The 21,167-nt window shown below is 34.5% G+C and overlaps 1 protein-coding gene and 1 long non-coding RNA gene across 6 annotated transcripts in view; one reads left to right on the top strand and one right to left on the bottom strand.

Annotated features, from left to right (window-relative positions):
- LOC110451403 (centrosomal protein of 295 kDa-like) overlaps positions 1-16,287 on the bottom strand; it is a 50,434-nt gene extending 34,147 nt beyond the window's left edge. For 3 of the 5 annotated variants that reach the window (XM_021499392.1, XM_021499395.1, XM_021499396.1), the window contains exons 1-9: positions 16,154-16,287; positions 4,530-4,639; positions 3,978-4,073; positions 3,335-3,439; positions 2,818-2,957; positions 1,921-2,018; positions 1,120-1,217; positions 559-699; positions 121-204 (exon numbers count right to left, since the gene is read on the bottom strand). In XM_021499392.1, the coding sequence (XP_021355067.1) occupies positions 121-204; positions 559-699; positions 1,120-1,217; positions 1,921-2,018; positions 2,818-2,957; positions 3,335-3,439; positions 3,978-4,073; positions 4,530-4,631 (864 nt within the window). In that variant the 5' untranslated portion in view covers positions 4,632-4,639; positions 16,154-16,287. Of the gene's footprint in view, positions 1-120; positions 205-558; positions 700-1,119; positions 1,218-1,920; positions 2,019-2,817; positions 2,958-3,334; positions 3,440-3,977; positions 4,074-4,529; positions 4,640-15,218; positions 15,283-16,153 lie in introns of those variants that run through there. The other 2 variants (XM_021499393.1, XM_021499394.1) reach the window with 2 other exon arrangements.
- Positions 16,288-16,401: 114 nt separating this feature from the next.
- LOC110451412 lies at positions 16,402-19,934 on the top strand. Its single transcript, XR_002463072.1, has 2 exons — positions 16,402-16,558; positions 18,043-19,934. It is a non-coding gene; the product is annotated as an uncharacterized LOC110451412 (long non-coding RNA).
- The last annotated feature ends 1,233 nt before the right edge of the window (positions 19,935-21,167 follow it).

Below are 21,167 nucleotides of genomic sequence, written 5' to 3'. Positions count from 1 at the left end.
AGTTTAGCAAGTTCTCTGGTTGAATATGCTCAATTTAGGGTCCCAAAAATCGGGAGTCTCCCTCCTAAATAGGAGGGTTGGCAAGTATGGCATTAATTTATTAAGAGTAGAAGTCCTTACTGGGATGTTTGCCACCACTCTCTGTCTCCGCTCACGGTCAGTTCTCTGTAGGTCACTCAGGTCCGCCAGGATGTTGTTGTAGTCCTGTTCATCACATACGTAAAATCAAACATACAGAATGTATTGTGAAAAGAGACATAATTGTAAAATGATCTATCATATCAGGTAGTTTAAATGACGTGTATTTACCAAAACCATCTATAACTTTCTATTGTTATTAATATAACTATATAATGTCGGGCATTAGACTCTCAGAAGTCCCAAGGTTGGTTGACAACTTCATATACCAGTTTAAGTCACAATATAACAGAAGAGAAGGTCCAAAATAAGCTGACTGACCACATAATCAAGACAAGGTCTGGACTATGTTCACCGTGGTCTGATGACTACCAGGTATATTGCAGGCCACATGTTCACCAAGACAAGGACTGTACTTACATGACTTAGGAGTTCTGCCTCGAGGGCTTTGTTGTGTCGGACCCTGGCACGAGCCAGACGGTCGTGATGAAGACGCACCAAATCCTGATCTTGTTCCTTCATCCTGATTTCCTCCTCCTCCGCTGCCCGCCGTGCATCCTCCTACAACATTTGACCACAACGTAAGTAAGAGGTTTAAATGCTAATCTCTTTATGTTGTAACTACATACTATGCCTGCTCATTATATATAAGAAGTTACACTACACAACTTTACCGGGAATTCTTGTTAAAGTCGGTTAGTAAACAACATGAACATGAAGTATGCAGCTCAAAATCTAATACAAAATTTGCATTAAGTAATTTCAGATTGATGTTTTTTTGTTAATGTAGAAAAATATTTTAACCATAAATTTCTTACCAAAAGAGAAAAATAATATGTACCCATGTAAAGATAAAAAAAGTTTGGAATGTTTGAATGTGTTACATTGACCATTACCCTATTTACATACAATCGATCAACAGAAGTTTTGGACTGAGACACAGTATTAGCTGTGTAGTGGTGTTTGTGTGAAGATACCAACCTGCTCATTGGGGCCGGCCTTGTCTACAGCGTAGTCCTCCAACAGATGGTAGTGTGTGGTGGAGAACGCATTCGCATCTGTCATCTTCACGGAGGGCTCTGATAACACAGTTAAGTTAAAGTCAAATAGAAGCATCTCAGTTTTACGTATAGGATCTTACATGAGTTTCCATTTCATGTGAGATCTATGAAACGAGTCTAAGATTTTTTCAATTTAGCAAGCCTCTGGCGAGCTAAAATGAAAAATTTGTGGCGAGTTTCATAAATTTCATATGAAATGAAAACGAGTGTAAGATCCTTTTTATCACATAATCAAAATTTGCGGCACTTACAATTATTCGTGTAAAGTGACAGTTTTCATGCAACTTTGAAATGTAAAAAGCCGCCATTTTGACTCCAGTGCATTAGTTTGTGACGTCATGTACTTATCCGAGGCTAATGTCACGATTGAGACAATTGAAACTTACAACCAATCACAGGGCTTATAGGTCATATTACATGGGTTGATACGCAAACAAATATGACATGGGTATATTCACTGGATAACACAGTACATTATGTGGTAAAATTGCATTCCTCATGTACCAATTAAAACCTATCGTACAGAAACTCCACACAGAAACTGTTTACACAAGAAACAATATTACATGTTTTCTTAACAACTAGTTCTATTTTAAATATTCTGGTTACATGACTCACTCAATATTCATTAAATCTTATATTTGAATGTAAATATTATCATTATATAGCTTTCTTTCATAACCTTAAGATAAAATTCATTTAAAAACAGTTGAACACCTACTTTTAGGGACTCCCAGGTTCAGAACAGGATCAGGAGGTGGCGCTGGTAAAGACGCTATCTTGGAGGCCCTCTCCTTCTCCATCTCTAGGGCGGACTTTCTACAAAACAGAGGATGTATTAGAATATTGCCTCTTCTACAATTAGTGGTATCATACTTCACTGTCTAGTTATTCTACCATTAGTAATACTTCACTCTGAATCACACTTGCCAACTTTTTGAAATTTCCATATGGGAGATTCTACATGCTCAAAATTAAAACATGAATAAAATGTGTGTATATATATATACATGTATGGGTCAAAGAAGTAATATAGACGGTAAAATCCCATATAATATTGGATCCTAATGGAGGTATGTCCGTATAATAGCTATATTTTCAATTATAGTATATCAGTTCTATCGTCTTGTAATATGATGTATATGTACATGTAACTGTTCTGTTTCACTGTGTCTTGATAAAGGAGCGGATCACTCCGAAAATTTGACAAACTAAACTTGTCCACACTGTTGGAATTATTTCGTTGCCCCATATATATATACATGTAAATACCCCCTAGAGACAAAATAACCCTTTAGAATTACATATTTTGAGCTTTTCTTTCAGATGAGATCATTAGATCATAGAATAAAGGTATAGTTTAGAATACTCTCTGGCTGAAACTACCAAATTTAAGGGTCCAAAATGGGGAGTCTCCCTCCTAATAAAAAGGGAGAGTTGGCTAGTATGCTGAATGGTTCATCATTTCTGTCTCCAGCTTACACATCTTACTTATCGTTTTAGCATAAACAGTTATGTTACACTGTATAATTCTGCACCAAACATGATTGTCTATTCAATAATGCCTAAATGTTACTAATTCTGTAACATTTTATTGGAGCTAGAATCAGGTCCTTACTTGGCTGCAATGATCTTGTTTTCCTCGTACTCCTGGTAGATTTTGTCTCGTCTTGCCTTCTCTGTCGCTGCCTTACCCCGAGATTCTGCTCGCTGGTTGTCTAGTTGTCTCACCATGTGGCGCTCTGCATCCTGATCCACCTAGTAACAGACACAACAAAAGTCACAGGGGCTTATCAGAGAGTTTTGGGAAACCGACCCTGGGATGAAATTGGGAAAGAATCATGAACTTATATGAAACAGTTTGGGAATAAATGAAATTAGAATGTTAACCTTTTTAACTTTCATTCAAGCCTTATTCTCCGACCCTTGACACTTACATGTTTCTGACATCTTGCAAAGTATTTGTAAAATGTTGTTATACATGTATAAACTTAAAGTCTTGTATGGATCATATTTCCTTTTTCTAACATTAGTTACGTTTCATTCACACCTGTATCAACCACGCTGGTTCCCTGACCCCAGACACCTACATGTTTCTGACACCTTGCTCAGGTTCCTGAACCCCAGACACATACCTGTTCACCAGCTTCCAGTTGACCTTGACCTATGGTATGAAGACAGTTTTCATACTGGGCCTCTAGATGGCGCACTTTCTCTTCTTTCTCCTTCTCCAGCTGGTTCTGTAAGTAAAAAACAGTTTCACTTAACCCTTTTACCTCTGTAAACCATAATGGACTCATCCAGATAAATGTATGGTAGAGTCTACTCAAGTTACATAGGGGTGAAAGGATTTACCCTTTCACCACTGTAGACCATATATACTAGACTCATCCATATCAATACATCGGATAGTCTACTAAAGTTACTTAGGGGTGAAAGGGTCAAACGTACAATATTAGATTTATTAGACAACAAAATTCTCCAAACATTTCTTTATGATTTTAGAAATAGAGCAGATTTTCATTTTTAATATGAAATCACTTTAGAATTTTCAGAATTATTTTTGCAGTGGTTTGAATATCCTATCGTCAAAGGGACAATTAAGAAATGGAAACAACTTTGCACATGTTCATTTTATCTATTCAGGACAGATTGTGAGTAGGTCTTGCTGTTCCTAATTAACTAGATGTATTGTCAAGTCAAATGCAACAATTTTGTAAGACACAAAACAGATATAATGGCAACTGAAGTATGGACCCTTCCTGGGATCATACATACCTGAAGCTCAGCTGCGAGCTTGTGAATCTGTCGGTCCTTCTCCTGTTTGACGGCCTGGCGGATTTTAGCAGCATTTTGTTTCGCTTGTTCTCGGACCTGCAGAGACAGTACGAATATGTGCCAAGAAACAAAGACAAAACATATTTCACAATACTGAATTTGAAAAATTTGTTTTGAAGCATTTCCTTAAAGTTTGGACTTAGAAAATTTAGGTCCGTCAAAGTTAAAGTCATTGGTTGCAGTTGTGTAGGATACATAAGGTTTAGTTATCTTTAATGAATGGATTTTAAGCAACTTTTATGCAGTTTTGTCAATCAAAAGTATAAATTATAGGAATAATGATTTTAATGCATACTTTACATTGTTTACATTTGATTTCAATTATGTACCGATAACATTGTTTATGGAATTTGTAATTGATAATCGAAATCGGAAATGGCAAACGAAACGATTTTTGATTCTAAACAATCATCAGCCCATAACTAGTTGCCAAAACATGAGACCACAAATAATTGATTAAATATAAGCTACCAGGGCTTTGAGTTAACTCACTTGCACGAGCCGTAGTTTACGACGTCTCTCCGTCTCGTCCTTGATGAGCTGAGCCTCCTCATTAGGACTGAGTCGGTACTGTCCTAGCTTCTTGGTCTTCATCTTCCTACCTGTGTACAGGAAACAACAAATACATACACATTAAGTTGTGGCCAGGAATTGTTTACAAATTAAAACATTAGCAATAACATATATCAGGGAAAATCCTGAAATTTGAGAGCAGTGGGCCATTTTCAGCAATTTTTAGTCATTATCAAAGGGGCCATTCTATGTAAAAATAAAATAAAATTGGAACATGGAGGGGTCAATTTTAATTTTGAGGCGTCAATGGCCCCTTGGTCCCCTCCACGATTATCCCTGTATATATTGCATACATGATCTCATAATTGAATTATAACTGTTTGAATTCAACACCGTAGAAAGAAATATTTTAATACAATGAAACCTGTCTAAATGAAAATAAAGTCATAGGAACAAAATGTTTTGGTCATCAGAATACACCTTTTTTGGTTTATTTCACTTAAAACGGTATCTATTGGGACCTAAGGCTATAAGTCTAGTTTATAATAGTTTCCAAATAGTCATTGCAAGATCTAGTTATAACTTGCCATATTGTAATGTAATGTATGATGTGGATTAACCTTTTCAGACAGCACAAAAAACATGCCCTAAAATTCTAAAAGGCAGCAATTATCATTTATGATATCACTGTTCTCGGATACATATTATCAAGAGATCGCAGGTCGAGTTTTCCTGGATAAATAAGAGCATCAGAATTAAGATTTCACTACATTCATTTCAGTTATGAACACAAGTATATACAGCTATTATAGAACATTTAGATTAAAAAAATGGAATAACAACTGCAAATGAGTTTTCTGAATTGATAAACATAGAAGGTATAAAAGTGCTACAGGAATTAAGGGAATAGTTTGCTTCACTGGGAATCGAACCCACGATCCCAGACTTCCTAGCCGGACGCTTTACCACTGAACTAGGGGGAAATTGTGCAAAGCTAGGAGGTGACCGTAATCCTTTGTACAATTAAAATCTGCTACAGATCATAGAGGTCATGCTGCACTAGGTTAACCCTTTCACCCCTATGTATCTTTAGTAGACTCTACCATGCATTGATATGGATGAGTCCATTATGGTCTACAGTGGTGAAAGGGTTAAGTACAGAATTACGGTGTTGAAACATTTAATAATTCTAACAAAGGACTTCAGATTAATTTAATTTGTCATTGCCTGTTTAGATAACTAGCTTCATCAGCACAATTAGATGAAATTTTAATTAATGGAGATTTTTCAAAGTACCTGGTAGATTGATATGTTATATATCATCGTGACAATGTCATACATATCAGGGGGAACAGAAGTCTGATATATACATCAACATTTAAATGGCATTCGTTCAATAACACTTGAACTTTTATGGTTTATTTATTGCCTGGCAAAAGGTAGGTGTACAAACACAGTCTGTTAGTTTTATGTACCAATACCTGTGTCGGTACGTGCCAGTTGTACTTTCCAAGCTAAGTGCCAACATCTATAAAAACTTTTATATATATATACATAGAATTACCACAACAAACAAAAACTGAAACACTGGCCTAGTAGCTGCAAATTGGATTTGTAAAATGTTATATTATATATATATATACACATATAAACTGAAAGTGTTGTATGAATCATATTTTCTTTTTATAATATTAGTTTAATGTTTCATTAACTGAAAGACATTCTTTCATTCAGATTTTATACTAAAACTTGAGGAACTTTGTGGTGTAGCTGGGATACCATTCAACCTCCGACAGCAATAAACCAACATGGCTGAGGAGATTGTCTGATCTCTTGGTGCCCACAGACAACACCACTTAATGTATTGATCCCTTCGCATAAATTTCTATTAAACAGGGCCAAATTTCAGACAAGAAATTTTGATCTGCATACCAAGTTGTCACTCCCTGTGCATTTATATATATGTACGTTGATATTGTTCATCCATATGTACTCCGATCACGGTAAATGAATGATTCATTCCAATTTTAAGTAGTTATTTTGTATACTGTATAATAAACTCCATGTAATATACATCATTAAATAATTGTAATCATAATACAGTATACCTGTCTTCATACGATCTTAGCTGTTGTTAGGACGTTAAACCCCATATATACAAACAAGTCATAATATACAACATTTATGGAAAAAAATAACCTAAAATGAAAATAAAATTGTTGACTACCTATTTACTTTAAATGCACTTTTTAATCCATTGTGGGAACTCGTATATACATGTATGCCTGTTTCAGAATTTCTAACACCGTTTTTTTATACAACAGCAAGATAAAATGTATGTCCATAAACTACCTGTCTATAAAGATGTCTTTATGTATTTTATCTACATGTTTATGGTTGCAATATGATCTGTCATTGTTAACATAAAGAAAAGGAACGCCTACAAGTGCACACAGTATACAAATATTTAAGGTATAATAGAGTTATGTTAAATATTTCTAGTACACTTTATATTGAAGTATGGAATAAAAGTATACATGTCAGCAAGTAAATATTTGGATAGTAAATGTACGTGGTTATATGTACTTTTAGAACATAAGGCATTTCGAAAACATTTCACTGGTACAACATTTGGTACAAACTTAACTGATGTTACGTACTGTTTTTATCGTATCTGGTCGACGGTGATGTTTATGGTTTACCTTTGTAAAGATTTAGATTATTCATTATTTATAGAGCTATATGCATGTCACTGTTTTCATATATGTAGTTGGTATAAATGTACAAAGCTTACTGCTGATAATTTTATCATTTATGGTGCTGCACGATATAATTTCTTAATATCTGTGAAAATGTTTACCGCTGATAATTCATTATTTACAATGTTGCATGTCACTATTTTATCAAAACTGGTCGGTATACAATTCCACATTTAGTCATGCAGGAGGAGATATCTGAGCATACATATACTGAAAATATGTTTGGTTTATATCTGTAATCTTTGAACATTAAACATAACATCTCCAGCACTCACGCATGCATATACACATAGGGAGATATTAGCCAGGTGGCATAGGACTGGTAGTGAGCTCCTGATAAGACCGCTCCTGCGAATTCCACAAAATTGTATTGATTAATGTATATGCTAATTGTATTAATTGTATATATATGTACTGTAAAGCGCTTTAGAGTGGCTTATGTTAGCTAGATAGGGCGCTATATCAAATGTTGTATATTATTATTATTATTATTAACATAACCATACAAAAATTTACTATCGATCTAGAGTTCACTTCTACCAAATTATGTTATTATATTCATTTGTACCATCATGCATCAAAGACATGGGAACATTTCTAATTCTTTATATATCTGACCAGTAAAACAAATTATATTTAGCACAAGACACCCTCATCCCTGACTTCCTCAGCAATTAGGGCATGAAGGGTTTTGATTGGACGAGGTATAAAATGTAATCTTTGTCCTATCTTGGTGCTGTCAGTCGCACGACTACCTGGGTCGGTAATTGTCTCTGGGACCAGATTATATAGTGACTCGGAACAAAGCGCCCACATTCATGAATTACATGTGTATAATACCATATCTGTATACATAGACCTAGCTATTCCTGTACTGACATACACACAATAAATGATAGTATTACTGGCCGGTAGATATATACTGTATTATCCTTATCCGGATAGACATAAACACCCTTCTTTTGTTTGCTTTTAAATAAAGATAAATGTATTTATGGTAAATTTGCCTCCTGCAGTCTTCTGAAGATACCTTTTGATATTTTTTTTTTAAATGTTCATATTTGAAATTGAACTACCTGGTTAGCATATATGAATATAATTACAAGTGTAAACCTGTATGGACCCATTTATAGTATAACTGATCAGAATGCCTTCTTTAAGCAATAAACTACAATTCATTTTAATCTTATAATTCTTGTTTAATTGCTGCCTAAGAATCAGGAAAAACTATTGTTATTGTTCAAATCAAACAAACATTCTGTGGGCGACACACTTGCCTCAAATTAAACAAATTGCCACGATCACTTCTGCTTTTTTAACCCTTTCATCCCTAGGTTACTTTAGTAGACTCTACCATACATTGATCTGGATGAGTCCATTGTGGTCTACAGTGGTGAAAGGGTTAATGGTTTAAGGAAGGAATGTTCCACATTTCAATCTTAATGTCAATGTAACACTTAAGATAACATTTCAGGCCCGTGGGTCTCAACAGTCACCTGAGTTGTAATATAGTTGTTGAGACATGAAGTGGATATAATCACTCATGATAAAGACTAACATGTAGTACATACAAAGCAAAAATAGCACTGTGAAATTGTCGACAAAATGATGTAGAGGCGTGGCCAATATATACAATATGTTTAGATTAAGTATATCTGTCAGAAACCAGCGTATAAACGTCTTCTCAATCGTCAGATACCCACGAGTACCGAAGCAAAATCAACTGTGGGTATCCGACGATGCGTCTTCTCCGGTTTGAGTGGGTACCGAAGCAAAATCAACTGTGGGTATCCGACGATGCGTCTTCTCCAGTGTACATATTGATATCAAATGCTGATCGATAATTATATAATTATGGAATATATGAATTGCAACATGACCCCTTAGCTTTATGATTCTTGAGAAGTTGTTTCCTGGTAAATTTGTTTGATCTCTTTAACCTTTACAATGAACAGTAGTTATGGTAATACTCCTTCCCAGGTAGCCACTGGCTAAATTTGTGGCTTTACCCTTGTGCCCTTTACTAAATGTTGAAGTAATTTATCTGGACAACTTTGACAGCCCTCAATATCCCAGCTAGGTTCTGACCAACCAGAATCCTGGTTTTAATGATGTCTAGAAGCAGACGGCTACTACCATGGACAACAAAACTAGACCTTATACATCTTTAAGGGAAGATTTGAATATGTTTGACCCTTGAAATCTTGAAAATGATTCAAAGTTCATGATTTTTCATTATCGCAAGCAACAAGCGAAATATCCTTACTTTATATACATTATTCACAAAAGAAAAGAGGTTTTTAGGTCTATCCAACCCATTTGATGCCTCAGTGACCTTGAATTCAATAGCCCTTTATCAAAGCTACCTGCTGGTAAAATATCATAACCCTAGACTGCACGGTTTTTTAGAAGATGATTTTTGAAGATTTTTAATTTAGTTGTCTCATGTTACCTCAATCATTTATTTAAACAGACTAGACAGTAGACCGCCTTTAATCCCACTACCAAATATTAACCATCATATGGCATAGCCACTATATAACCTTACCAATTTAAGTTGGCATTCATATAGGCTATGCATGCCATGGACGGATTGAATGAATTCCAACTGGACGAAGGCAAAATCAACATGAAGCGCTTGGGCGCTTCATTGCAAGCACTTCATTGAGTTATTTATTTGAGCAGTTCAATGCTTAACTGACTTAACATATCAAGGTTCTTTGAAAATGTCAAATTTTAATGGTCAACAAATGGATTAAAGGTCACTTAGATTTCATGAAGGTTCCTTAACTTTTATGAGTTCCTTAAACCAGGTTTTCTTTAAATTTAATGAGTTTCTTAACTTAGATGAAAACACGTCTCATGAAGCTTCCTAACTTAAATCTAAGTCCACATCAACCCAGACTTAAAGTGCTAAGGAGCTCCTTAAAACAACAAAAATGGCTGCCATGTATTCAAGTTCGGTTAAAACAACAATGAAGAATTTGACAAAGAACAAGTTAGGAGACTGAAAACCCACTTTCCGACTAAAATGAGAACAAAAGAATGCCATTATTCCTGTTCAAGTATTATCACATACACACAGAGTCAAATAACACTTATTACTCAAATCAAAAAGGTGTCTTCAAACTTTAAAGTCAAAGTGTATTTTTTTTAAATCAGCTGTCTGGAAAGTTAATGCTATTCAATGACAATAACCCCCTTTGTTAGGGTACAAGAGAAGTCTGTCTTCAAGGGTATGATAATTACTGTCAACTTGGGGGTCTATCAGTACACCATCCTCTTACATAAACAAGTACTGTGCAGAAAAGCATTGGAAACAATCGTGATAAGTTAATGCATGTCATCAAATGTTCTGCCTACTAGGGTCACCTTGTGTTGCTAAATTATTTTAACATTATTTACCAGTTCCTTTCTGTATTGTTAGGTTAAGTTCATTTGATTAATATATAAAAATCTTTTAATAAGCACATTTTCTAATGAAAAGCTTTGGTATTCTTCGTTTAGTATAAGTGGTATATGATAAGCTAATGCACTGCTTGCTTGATCTGTTAAGTAAGTCACCCTGACGTAATTAAACTTTCTGTAGCAGTCTTATCCTATTCCATCTCTACAGAGGTGACTTTTAGGGGTTTATATTGACTCTTGTATATATCATAAGTGGGGGTGTCATTTTCACCAAAAGTCGATCTAAGCCTCTTAAACATGTAAAACTACTCTGAACACCTTCGTTTAGGTCCAAATATAGCTGTAACAAATTCTGAGGTCCCTGTCGATGTGACCACTGTAAAATACCACTTCGCTTCAATGATACCCAGCCACGCTATTCTGACAACAGCTCAGCCTAACCAAAGCTAGGGGTATAGTGATACACTGATGAGAAAAAAAAGTCTAGGTATGGAGAGAAAACTCATCACACAAAAGTTATCTAAACAACTTGAATCAAATGTTTAAGTCATTGCAATGTGTTTTGATATTGAATCTAAATAACATGCAACCCGTGACAATGTCTCATTGGTTTAATAATTTGACATCATAAAGTTACATTTACATTTTGTTTGTTTGTGTTTTACGTATTATTAACAGCTTATTATGGTCATTTAAGGACATGCCAGGTTTTGGTGGTGAGTGAAAGCTTGAGTTCCTGGAGAAAAACCTCCGACCTACGGCCAGTACCTGGCGACTGCCCCACGTAGGTCTCGAACCCGTGACCCATTGGTGGAGGACTAGTGGTAGCAGGATGTCAGACCCCTTAACCACTTGGCCACCGCGCGCGCGGCCCTACTATCTGAACAACTCGAATCAAATTTTAAAGTCATTGCATTGAATCTAAATAACATGCAGCCTGTGACTATGTCTGGTTGGTTCTTGACAATATAAGATTTGACATGTATGATTATATTTACATCATGCATTTATTATTTGTACATTTAAAATATTTCTGCTTCAGTCGACAGGTGGACTCTATATAATTTTTGTTAGACTAACACTAGACAATATAGTGGCTGTTTTTTAATTTATATTGTTTCCAATTCAGCAATAGAGCCACACGCTATATCCTGTTTTATTTCAGTCCAACCCTTAACTTTATATTGAATAAACCCCAGTGACAGTTTGAATCCAGGCCACGCTCCGACTTTATCAAAATCAATGTAAGGTCCCGAGAATTTAGGCACCATAGTGGAATGATATCTCTGGTCGCCAACAGTACACACATAGAACTATTTTCTACAAGACCAAGCTTTGATGATTGTACATGTTTATTCTACATTCCCCCGATCCCTGGTCGATTCCCCCTCCGCCATATAATGGATAACATATATCAGACCTAAAGATATGATACAAATCTGTATAATACAATACATGTACTGGAATAGCACACATAAGTAACTATATATATATATATACATGTAGCTGATAAGATAATGTTTACAACAGGCACATTTTTAAACTTATAATTAATAATCTAATTCAAAAACTTCATCTTCAAAATCAAAGATTTATGCTCTAGATTGTTAAGCTACACTCTTCTCTGCACTTTTGGATTCTTGATGGCAGAATCAACATGTATGCACAGGTATTCTCACCTTGCCGATGATACGGGTATGACTAGTTTAGAAACTGTTACAAAATCCAGCATACATACATGTGATCTCAGAGTAATCCTTTGATTAAAGATCATTAAAAGTCAATCACATATAGGCATTAGCAATATAACAGTAAAATTGACAGGCCTCTTTTTTAAATGTCTAAGTTAGTTACCTGGTATCTCTTTGATAAAATTCAGAAGTAAATGTACCCCAGTCTTGCAGTAGGTCAGTTTTGGTGTATGGAGCGTATCAAATATCTAACCTGAGGTCTGAGCGTTTCATTTTGTCATTAGAATGACACACGGTGCAGAAAAAAATATGCAATATCGGAGTAGAGCACTTGGATGAAAAAACTTTGGCATTAATTATTGCTGTATTTTTTTTTAAAGTGTGGCCGGCTTATAGTACAAATATTTTCTAGGTATGCATTTCATAAAAAAAATTGTGAGACACATGTAAAAAGAACTGATCAATCTATTCATTTATTTAACAGCCCTGTTTCAAATATATCAAGGTACCCAATGCAACTGTACATCTAGGAAGACTAAATTATTTTAATTACTCTATAATGCAGTACCACATATATAGAATAAAAAGGAGGAGGGATTTGTAAATGAACAGCTACAAATATATTCATGATATTTTTGAACAATATTTCACAGAATGTTTTACTTTTCTACCATCAATTAACGACAAACATAGCTGTTGATAGGACGTTAAACAATACTAAACCAAACCAAACTTGAAGCCGAATACTGTTTTCAATATTTACATTTGACTTTTTGTTTGTTGGCAAGATTTAGGCGGGTAACAAGAAAGCTGGCTTGAGCACAGAATCCATGCTTGAGCATGAGAACGGTTTCATGAATACGGGCCCAGGGGACTACCTAACAGCAATCCTAATGAGGATCATGTTACAATCAACAACCTGTGCACTGAAAACTGCATATAGTGTATTACCTATATATACGCACGTTAAATAGCTCAATCAGATCCCTGCTTTGACTACTGCCCACCAGGTCAGGCCCAATCAGATACTAAGTGACCCGTTTTACATGTGTCTCAGTATTAAGTTCAACAGTGACTTCTACACATGTATCGACTTGAAACTCGGGTGACTGACTTAAAGAGATATTTTCGATAATATAGCTGGTATTTATTTTTATGTAAGAGATAATTATGTATCAATACATTGTACCTAATAGACTTTCGTGTTTATATTCAATAATACAACATAAACAATTCTTCTTCAGAGGAATTTGGAGTGTGTCCAATTACTTAAGTACTTTTGTGTTTTGGAATTATCAGGTCATACAATATTTAATGATCCTGTACAAACACAGGTATACTACAAATCTACTTCACAAAACCGTACTGGACTTACTAAAAATAACACTGGTATTACTAAACAATTATACTGGTCTCACTGCACAATTATACTAGTCTTAGGTTACTGCACAATTATACTAGTCCTATGACTGCACAATTAGACTGGTCTTACTGCACAATTATACTGGTCTTACTGCATAATAACACTGGTCTTACTGCACAATTATACCCATGGTCTTACTCAACAATCATTATACTGGTCTTAGCTTACTGCACACTTATACTGGTCTTCCTGCACAATTATACAGGCCTTATGTTACTGCACTATTATTCTGGCCTTACTATACAATTATACTGGTCTTACTCCACAATTATATTGGTCTTACTGCACAATTATACAGGCCTTATGTTACTGCACTATTATTCTAGCCTTACTATACAATTATACTGGTCTTACTCCACAATTATATTGGTCTTACTGCACAATTATACTGGTCTAACTTCACAATTATACCGATTTTACTGCATAATTATACTGGTCTTACTGCACAATTATACTGGTCTAACTTCACAATTATACTGATTTTACTGCATAATTATACTGGTCTTACTGCACAATTATACTAGTCTTATGTTACTGCACAATTATACTAGTCCTATAACTGCACAATTATACTGGTCTTATGTTACTGCACAATTATACTAGTCCGATAACTGCACAATTATACTAGTCTGATAACTGCACAATTATACTGGTCTTACTGCACAGTTATACTGGTCTAACTTCACAATTATACTGATCTTACTGCATAAATATACTGATCTTACTGCACAATTATACTCATGGTCTTACTCTACAATCATTATACTGGTCTTAGCTTAATGCACAATTATTCTGGTCTTATGCCACAGTTGTACAGGTCTTAATACACTATTTTACTGGTCTTACTACACAATCATATTGGTCTTACTAAATGCAATTTATACTGGCCATACTCCACAACTATACTGGTCTTAATACACAATTATACTGTCTCATGATCACTGCACAATCATATTGATCTTAATACATAATTATACCAGATTAACAACACAGACTGTTGGTTATTCACAAAATGGTTTAGCCACAATAATTTCACTTTTATAATAATAAAATACAAATGTTTACTACCAGTGAAATTGACTTGAAACAAGTTTGTTCATTGAATTCATCCAATACAATACATGTAAGTATTGTAAAAAAAAAAATTTTTTTAAATAAAATGCATTTTTTTTAAAAATTTCTTTGAAAGGAATTCTAACAAAGTCAATGAGGCCAGTTTTGGTTAGGAAATAACATATAGCGAACAATATTTTTTTTGCCTGTTAAACTTTGTCGAATGCATCTCTTAGTTTCTAAATATTTGACTTTTAATTATGAACATAATAGCAGCTATACATGCAAACATACAACAGCTACGTGTATGAACTTAACAATTACAAATACTCACTTTCTCCTATGTATCTATTATCACCAAATAAATCCCCATCTATAAATCCAGCTACAAAATGATGCCGCTCAAACTTTTTACAGAATGGTGAATACATGGTGTTTTCAATTGAGCACAAACAAGCGAATTAATAGTATGGATCCATCACAAAAAGATGCATTTAAGTTCACAAAAACCTCTTTGATGAAGGTGTGTCGTTGCAAGTCCAATATAAAAGGGGTCCTTATGGTTTGTGAGTCTGTCTTCAGGTTCAGTTAGTGTATGGCAAGTGCCACACAAGGACAAGGTATACATTTGTATAGCCTTCTTAATAGCCTGGGTGTTTATCACAGATCTGCGTGACCTCAACCGACAGTATTAAATCTGCCAGGCTAACAATGTTGCTATATGAGAGGCATTTTTACTACACTAACCTGCCAGCTACATACACTATACAGGTCGCCAGTCCACACAAAACCAAACCCTCTACAAGGTCTCCGGCCAAATAGTTTATGATAACAGATATGGTAGTGCCGCTCTGTCATTCAAAGACGTCTATTCATATCAGGCATGTGCAAAGTTGTTCAGACAGTCTCATTGGACATTATTGTTAGAAACTACAGAATGTACTGAAGCCGTAAAAGAAACAATACAATAGCTAAGATGAATGCATGTGTGGTATCCATGTATTCTATACTCAGGGCTTACTAGGGTGTCGTATTATTTTCTTTACCATTATGATTTTTAAAAGAATTGTGTCACGGTACAATAGCTTATAAAGTAATCAGATATTCATCAATGAACCGGCAGCATTGTCAAATGAATACAGTAGAATATCAACCTGTATATCAGTTATCAACATGATTGTTTACAGTGGTTACACGTGGGGTTTTGACGGATACTACAAATTTATTTCACACAACTCACACATGATGCTTTGCAAATATTAAATTTACCTTATCTTAGCTTTCTGTTGTACCGTTGAATATGCATTTTACCTTCAGTGTCATCTAAACCTGTCTATGAGTGCACCTGCCGCTTTCAATCGAGCAGGTTCAGACATAAACACAAGTTTAAACTTGCTACTTCCGTTTGCGAAGCGCAAAATCCTTCGGAATTACTCTAGCTTAATCATTCAACAATATAGGTAAAATCAGAGACATACAATATAATCGAATGCGATCATAGTCTTTAGAATGTTTTGACGAGGAGTCTTTTCCCCGCAGACATTCAAGTTTCAAATTTACACTGAAACATATGTGCAAGCGGAATTTAAATTAGTGACACGTCTACTAATTTCATAATATTTAAATATTGTAAGCAGCACATCAAGATCCGCGAAATCGGACTGTTTTAGTGAGGTAATTATTCACATAATAACATATTTCAGAATGTTCTATCGCCCGTAACATCATAAGTAATACTGTTAACTTTCAAGAAACCCCATCGTGTCATATAATCTGATGATAAATATGATACAATGTCGGGACCAGTACACTCTGACGATTGAGCTATATAGCTATAATGAGCTATATAGCTATATTCACCTATACATTATAGCTGTATTAAGCTATATTTTCTAAGATTTCAATTTTCATTAAATGAAAGCAAAGTCTCATAAAACAATAAGGTTTATATGGTAATGTTTATTTTCATTGTACAATTTCCGATTTTAATGTCTTGTTATCAACCTAATGATAAAATCTTCTTTAAAAAGCGACTTTGTTTTGTTTTCTTTAAAAAAGAGAATCACATGAAAATAGCTCAAAAAGACCTATTTCAGATAGGTCAATAGAGCTATTTTAATAGGTCTTTACAGCTATATATCTCAATCGTCAGAGTGTACTGAACCTGAATGTAGTTATCATATGCCACGATGGGGTGAAGTGCAACGTTGATATTGCATATTTGCTATACTAGGCCGTTAGAAAAAGTACGAAGAAGAGCAGCACGGTACATCACACACAAATACATAAAATAGCATAGCATGCATGCTCATTTACAGACTTAGTGTGAGAGGTTCCAGGTTTACACAACAAAATACTTTTGACAGGTGTTGCAGTCCGCAAAACCATATTCGATAGAAAAAAGGCCGACCTGTGGTCTCTTATAATTACGTTATAGTAGTACTAATATTATAATACCCGGCCTCCTCTGCCAATACATAAAAAAAAAATCATCATCAGAAAGCTACGTTATCGCAGCTAATGTTATAAGAGTAATTTACAAACATGATGTACACAATCTTAGATGACCAGCAAGCTACACTACTTATACAGAAACACGGCTCATACTTTTCTAGTCCGAGTTTCCTCTGGCCCTGACACCAGATCTAGACTTAGACATTTAAACAGATAGACGTCTAAGTCTGGTGTCAGGGCCAGAGGAAACTTGGGCTGATACTTTTCTACAAAATAGATGCATACAAATACTCAATAAGAAATATTCATATTCATGACTTTATATGCCGCGATAATATTTCAGTGTCACTGTTTCCTTTTATCTAGCCCTTGACAATGTATCTAAAACCCATTTGCAATGCCAAAATGTTGCTGGCATATATATATATATATATTATACTTGCAATTGCCAACCCTTTGAAAATCCATGCTCAAAATTAAAAAAATATATTATAAAATTGTGACACCCTAGGAAAAAAACTACTTTAAAATTGCATATTTACATCTGAGGTGAAATCGTGACTGTATAGAGCTTAGAATATGGAAACAGTTTAATAAGCATATTCATTGGTTGAAAATACAGAATCAGGAGTTGAGCTCCAGAATAGGGAAAGTTGTTTTTTCTGAATTATATACATAAATTGTGATTTTCTCTTTTTTTGTAGGTAATTAGTGACCTACTGTATAAAGTAAGACGTAAAACAATTGAAGATCAACATTGATGCTGAACTGCTCAGATTTGCCAGACAAGGATGAGGCAGCTTAAAGGGAAAGTAAAGGAAAGCAAGAAGGAGAGAAGAGAAAGAAGAGGAGACAATGTACAAAACAGAGAGAAAATGTTAACAGTGGTCATTCCAACCTTGGTTGTTTTAGCAGCAATCATCTCCGTCTATGTCTTCATCAATTCCAGACCTGGCACAGCATGATCAACACTGCTATCCCACAATCTACACACCCTGATCATGATGTAGCTCTGGTTGTCACGGGAATCGATTTTGGTGCTTAGTACATGATGAAGTGGATAAAAGTGAAGAGTAACAGCTCTGTATTGAACATATCTACCTAATACAAATGTGTACATTGATACCATGAGAAAATGGTGTAGACGTTCTGGCAGCAGTTTGCCTGGATTACAACATATACTTACATGTGGCACTGTACGTCTCCTAGCGTTGTATGTGGTTGTGTATGTGTATGTGTGTTAACAAAGTTAAATACAAACATATTCAAGGAAAATGGTTTACATTTGTATTTGAGTCTGTGATCAACTGAAATATTAAGAGTATATGTGGTAATATAAGAACTGTTTTATATATAATACAAGGACGGCTCACTAATTCATTGGAAGTTTATATGACATCAATGGGTACCTTTTTAAAAAAAATATATATATTTTCAACTTATTCCCAATAAAGTACATGCATTTAATGCAATGCATAATCTATGTTCTAAGGATCGATGAATAAATCTTGTGAATAAATGCTATCATGATACAGTGTACATGTGTGTTCAATCCACTATTGGAACCTATATATAGCTACCTACTGTTTTTTGAAGCAGAAGCTGGAAACACAACTATAGTTTTTTGTTTGGCCATTAACCTTGATAAAATACAAGTGGGGAAAAATTAGAATGTATGCTGTTATAATTTCAAATTTAATCATCAGACATCTAAAACTACACAAATCAAACATGCATATTCTTGCATTCAAAACTTTCATAAAATTACTGAGAAAATCATAGAATTACTTAAAAAAGAAATATACAAAAATCGCTACGTTCCAAGTAATTTTAAGTGACCTTTTGACATTATTAGAAACTAACTAATGAATCAATTATTAGCTGGTTCAAGGTGCATATGTTTTGTTTTACCTTTTAAATAAGTTTATACATGTAAAATTACCTGGTAATTTAAGAGAGAAAATACTCATTGTGACTGATGAGATTTTTTAAAATTTATTATTATTTCTTAATAGTTGAGATATTTTTATTTCATTAATTATATATGTTCCTTTCTTAATTTAAGACACAAACCATTAACAAATTTATAAAAATGTGATTTCTGGGGCTTGATACCAGAAACTTCTTCAACCTGGCGTTCCTCAATGTCCTTCTCTTTTGGAATTACCTCAACCTTGATATCATCCCCATTTATGAAAATTTTCTATTTTTATAGATTCTATTTGGTATATATAATAGTCTTACACAAATCTTAATCAAACACATGAATTTGTGTTACTATATTGCACAAAGTTTTGTTAGTGGTAAGATTTTCTTCCTTAATTATCATAATGTAAGTTCAATTTTAGACTGGCTATATCTACCAGCCCCTAAGTTTTTATGAAGAATTTCTCAACTGCATTTTACTACTAGCTTATCTCCCCCTAGTTAATAATCGGACATCCAAGTGATCAAAATTATAAGAGTTATTTTTTTTCTAAATAATTCAATATTCTGGAGATGGGGGCCAGTCTAGTTCAACATATGACAATCTTAAATTTAGAAATCTGGATTTGCTCAAATTATACTTTCTGTCAAAATATTCACTAATGAATGATATTACTATCTTTTTAAAAAAAAATGGTAAGAAAATAATTTACATACATTATTATATAGTCTGTATCTGCATGTTTTGTATGGGAAGTCTTCAGTTTTTGTTTACAGGTTGTTTAATACCAGTACTGTAACTCGTATAAATAGCAGCTGTACATGTGTTGATGTATTGTTGAAGTTTGAAGTATTTTTCCAAAGTTTTAAATGTTAATGTGCAACATACATTTATATATTATTGTTCTTGCTAAAATAAAAAATGGTTATTGGATTACGAAGTTGTTATTTCCTGTTTGATATGGTATTTTACATATATTTTCTAGTCATTCCTTTATGCCAATAGAGAAGTGATTATACTTCATGATATTATCTCATACTGTAAATCAAGTTTTCTTTTCTTAACTTTGAGTTATAAGCTCACCTGGCCGAAAGGTCAAAGCTTAAGCATATGTGACAGTGTGTCATATTTTTCTCAACCCTTTTCTATAAATTACCTCTTCTGAATAATTGAGAGGCCTAAGGTGATGATATTTGGCCATTACTAGGGTAGTATGCTTTGATGAAGGACTATTAAATTTGTTCAAATGAATGACCGACACATTTTCAAGGTCACAATGGTCATATATATGCTGTCACATGTACAGTAGCAGCACCAGAGTAAGTACTGTTTGTACCATGGCTATAGAACCCTGTGTTCCAACACTTCTGGTCAAACCTCCGACAGAAGTCACGGTTAACTGTGTTAGCTAATGGTTCCTCATAATCTTTACAAAAGATGCGAAATCTTGATCTGTTCTGTGGATCCCACTCTGTGATGGCTGACCATGACGTTAAACTGTTAGTCCTGGAGCCTAATCAGCTAGCTAGGCCCGGTAGAGATAAGTTGTTCTCCCACACTTCACAGGTACATTCACGTTTTTGGAAGGGAAAAGATAAACCTGTCTTGATCTACCCCGATCAAGACAGCTGACACACGATATTACGTCACAGACAACATACTTCTTTCAACATGACCTGTGACCCTGTGCACTTTTAGCAGAACCGATAACATCATCACTTTTTAAACAAAACATGGCAAGCTCAGCATTCCGACAGTTCAAAATAGGCAAATATGTTGCCGTAGGAAAAAATGGTGAAAAGGGAAGAATTGTTGATGAATTTAATTGATGAAACAACTTCGCAGTGAAGGTCTTTTTTACGGTATGAAAATGTTGGGAGAAAAATAATCAATCACTCCTGT

This window comes from Mizuhopecten yessoensis, unplaced genomic scaffold (assembly GCF_002113885.1).
Source record: "Mizuhopecten yessoensis strain PY_sf001 unplaced genomic scaffold, ASM211388v2 scaffold5989, whole genome shotgun sequence".
NCBI lineage: Eukaryota > Metazoa > Mollusca > Bivalvia > Pectinida > Pectinidae > Mizuhopecten > Mizuhopecten yessoensis.
Note: the sequence above shows the minus strand (reverse complement) of the source record. Positions and strands in the feature narration are given on the sequence as shown.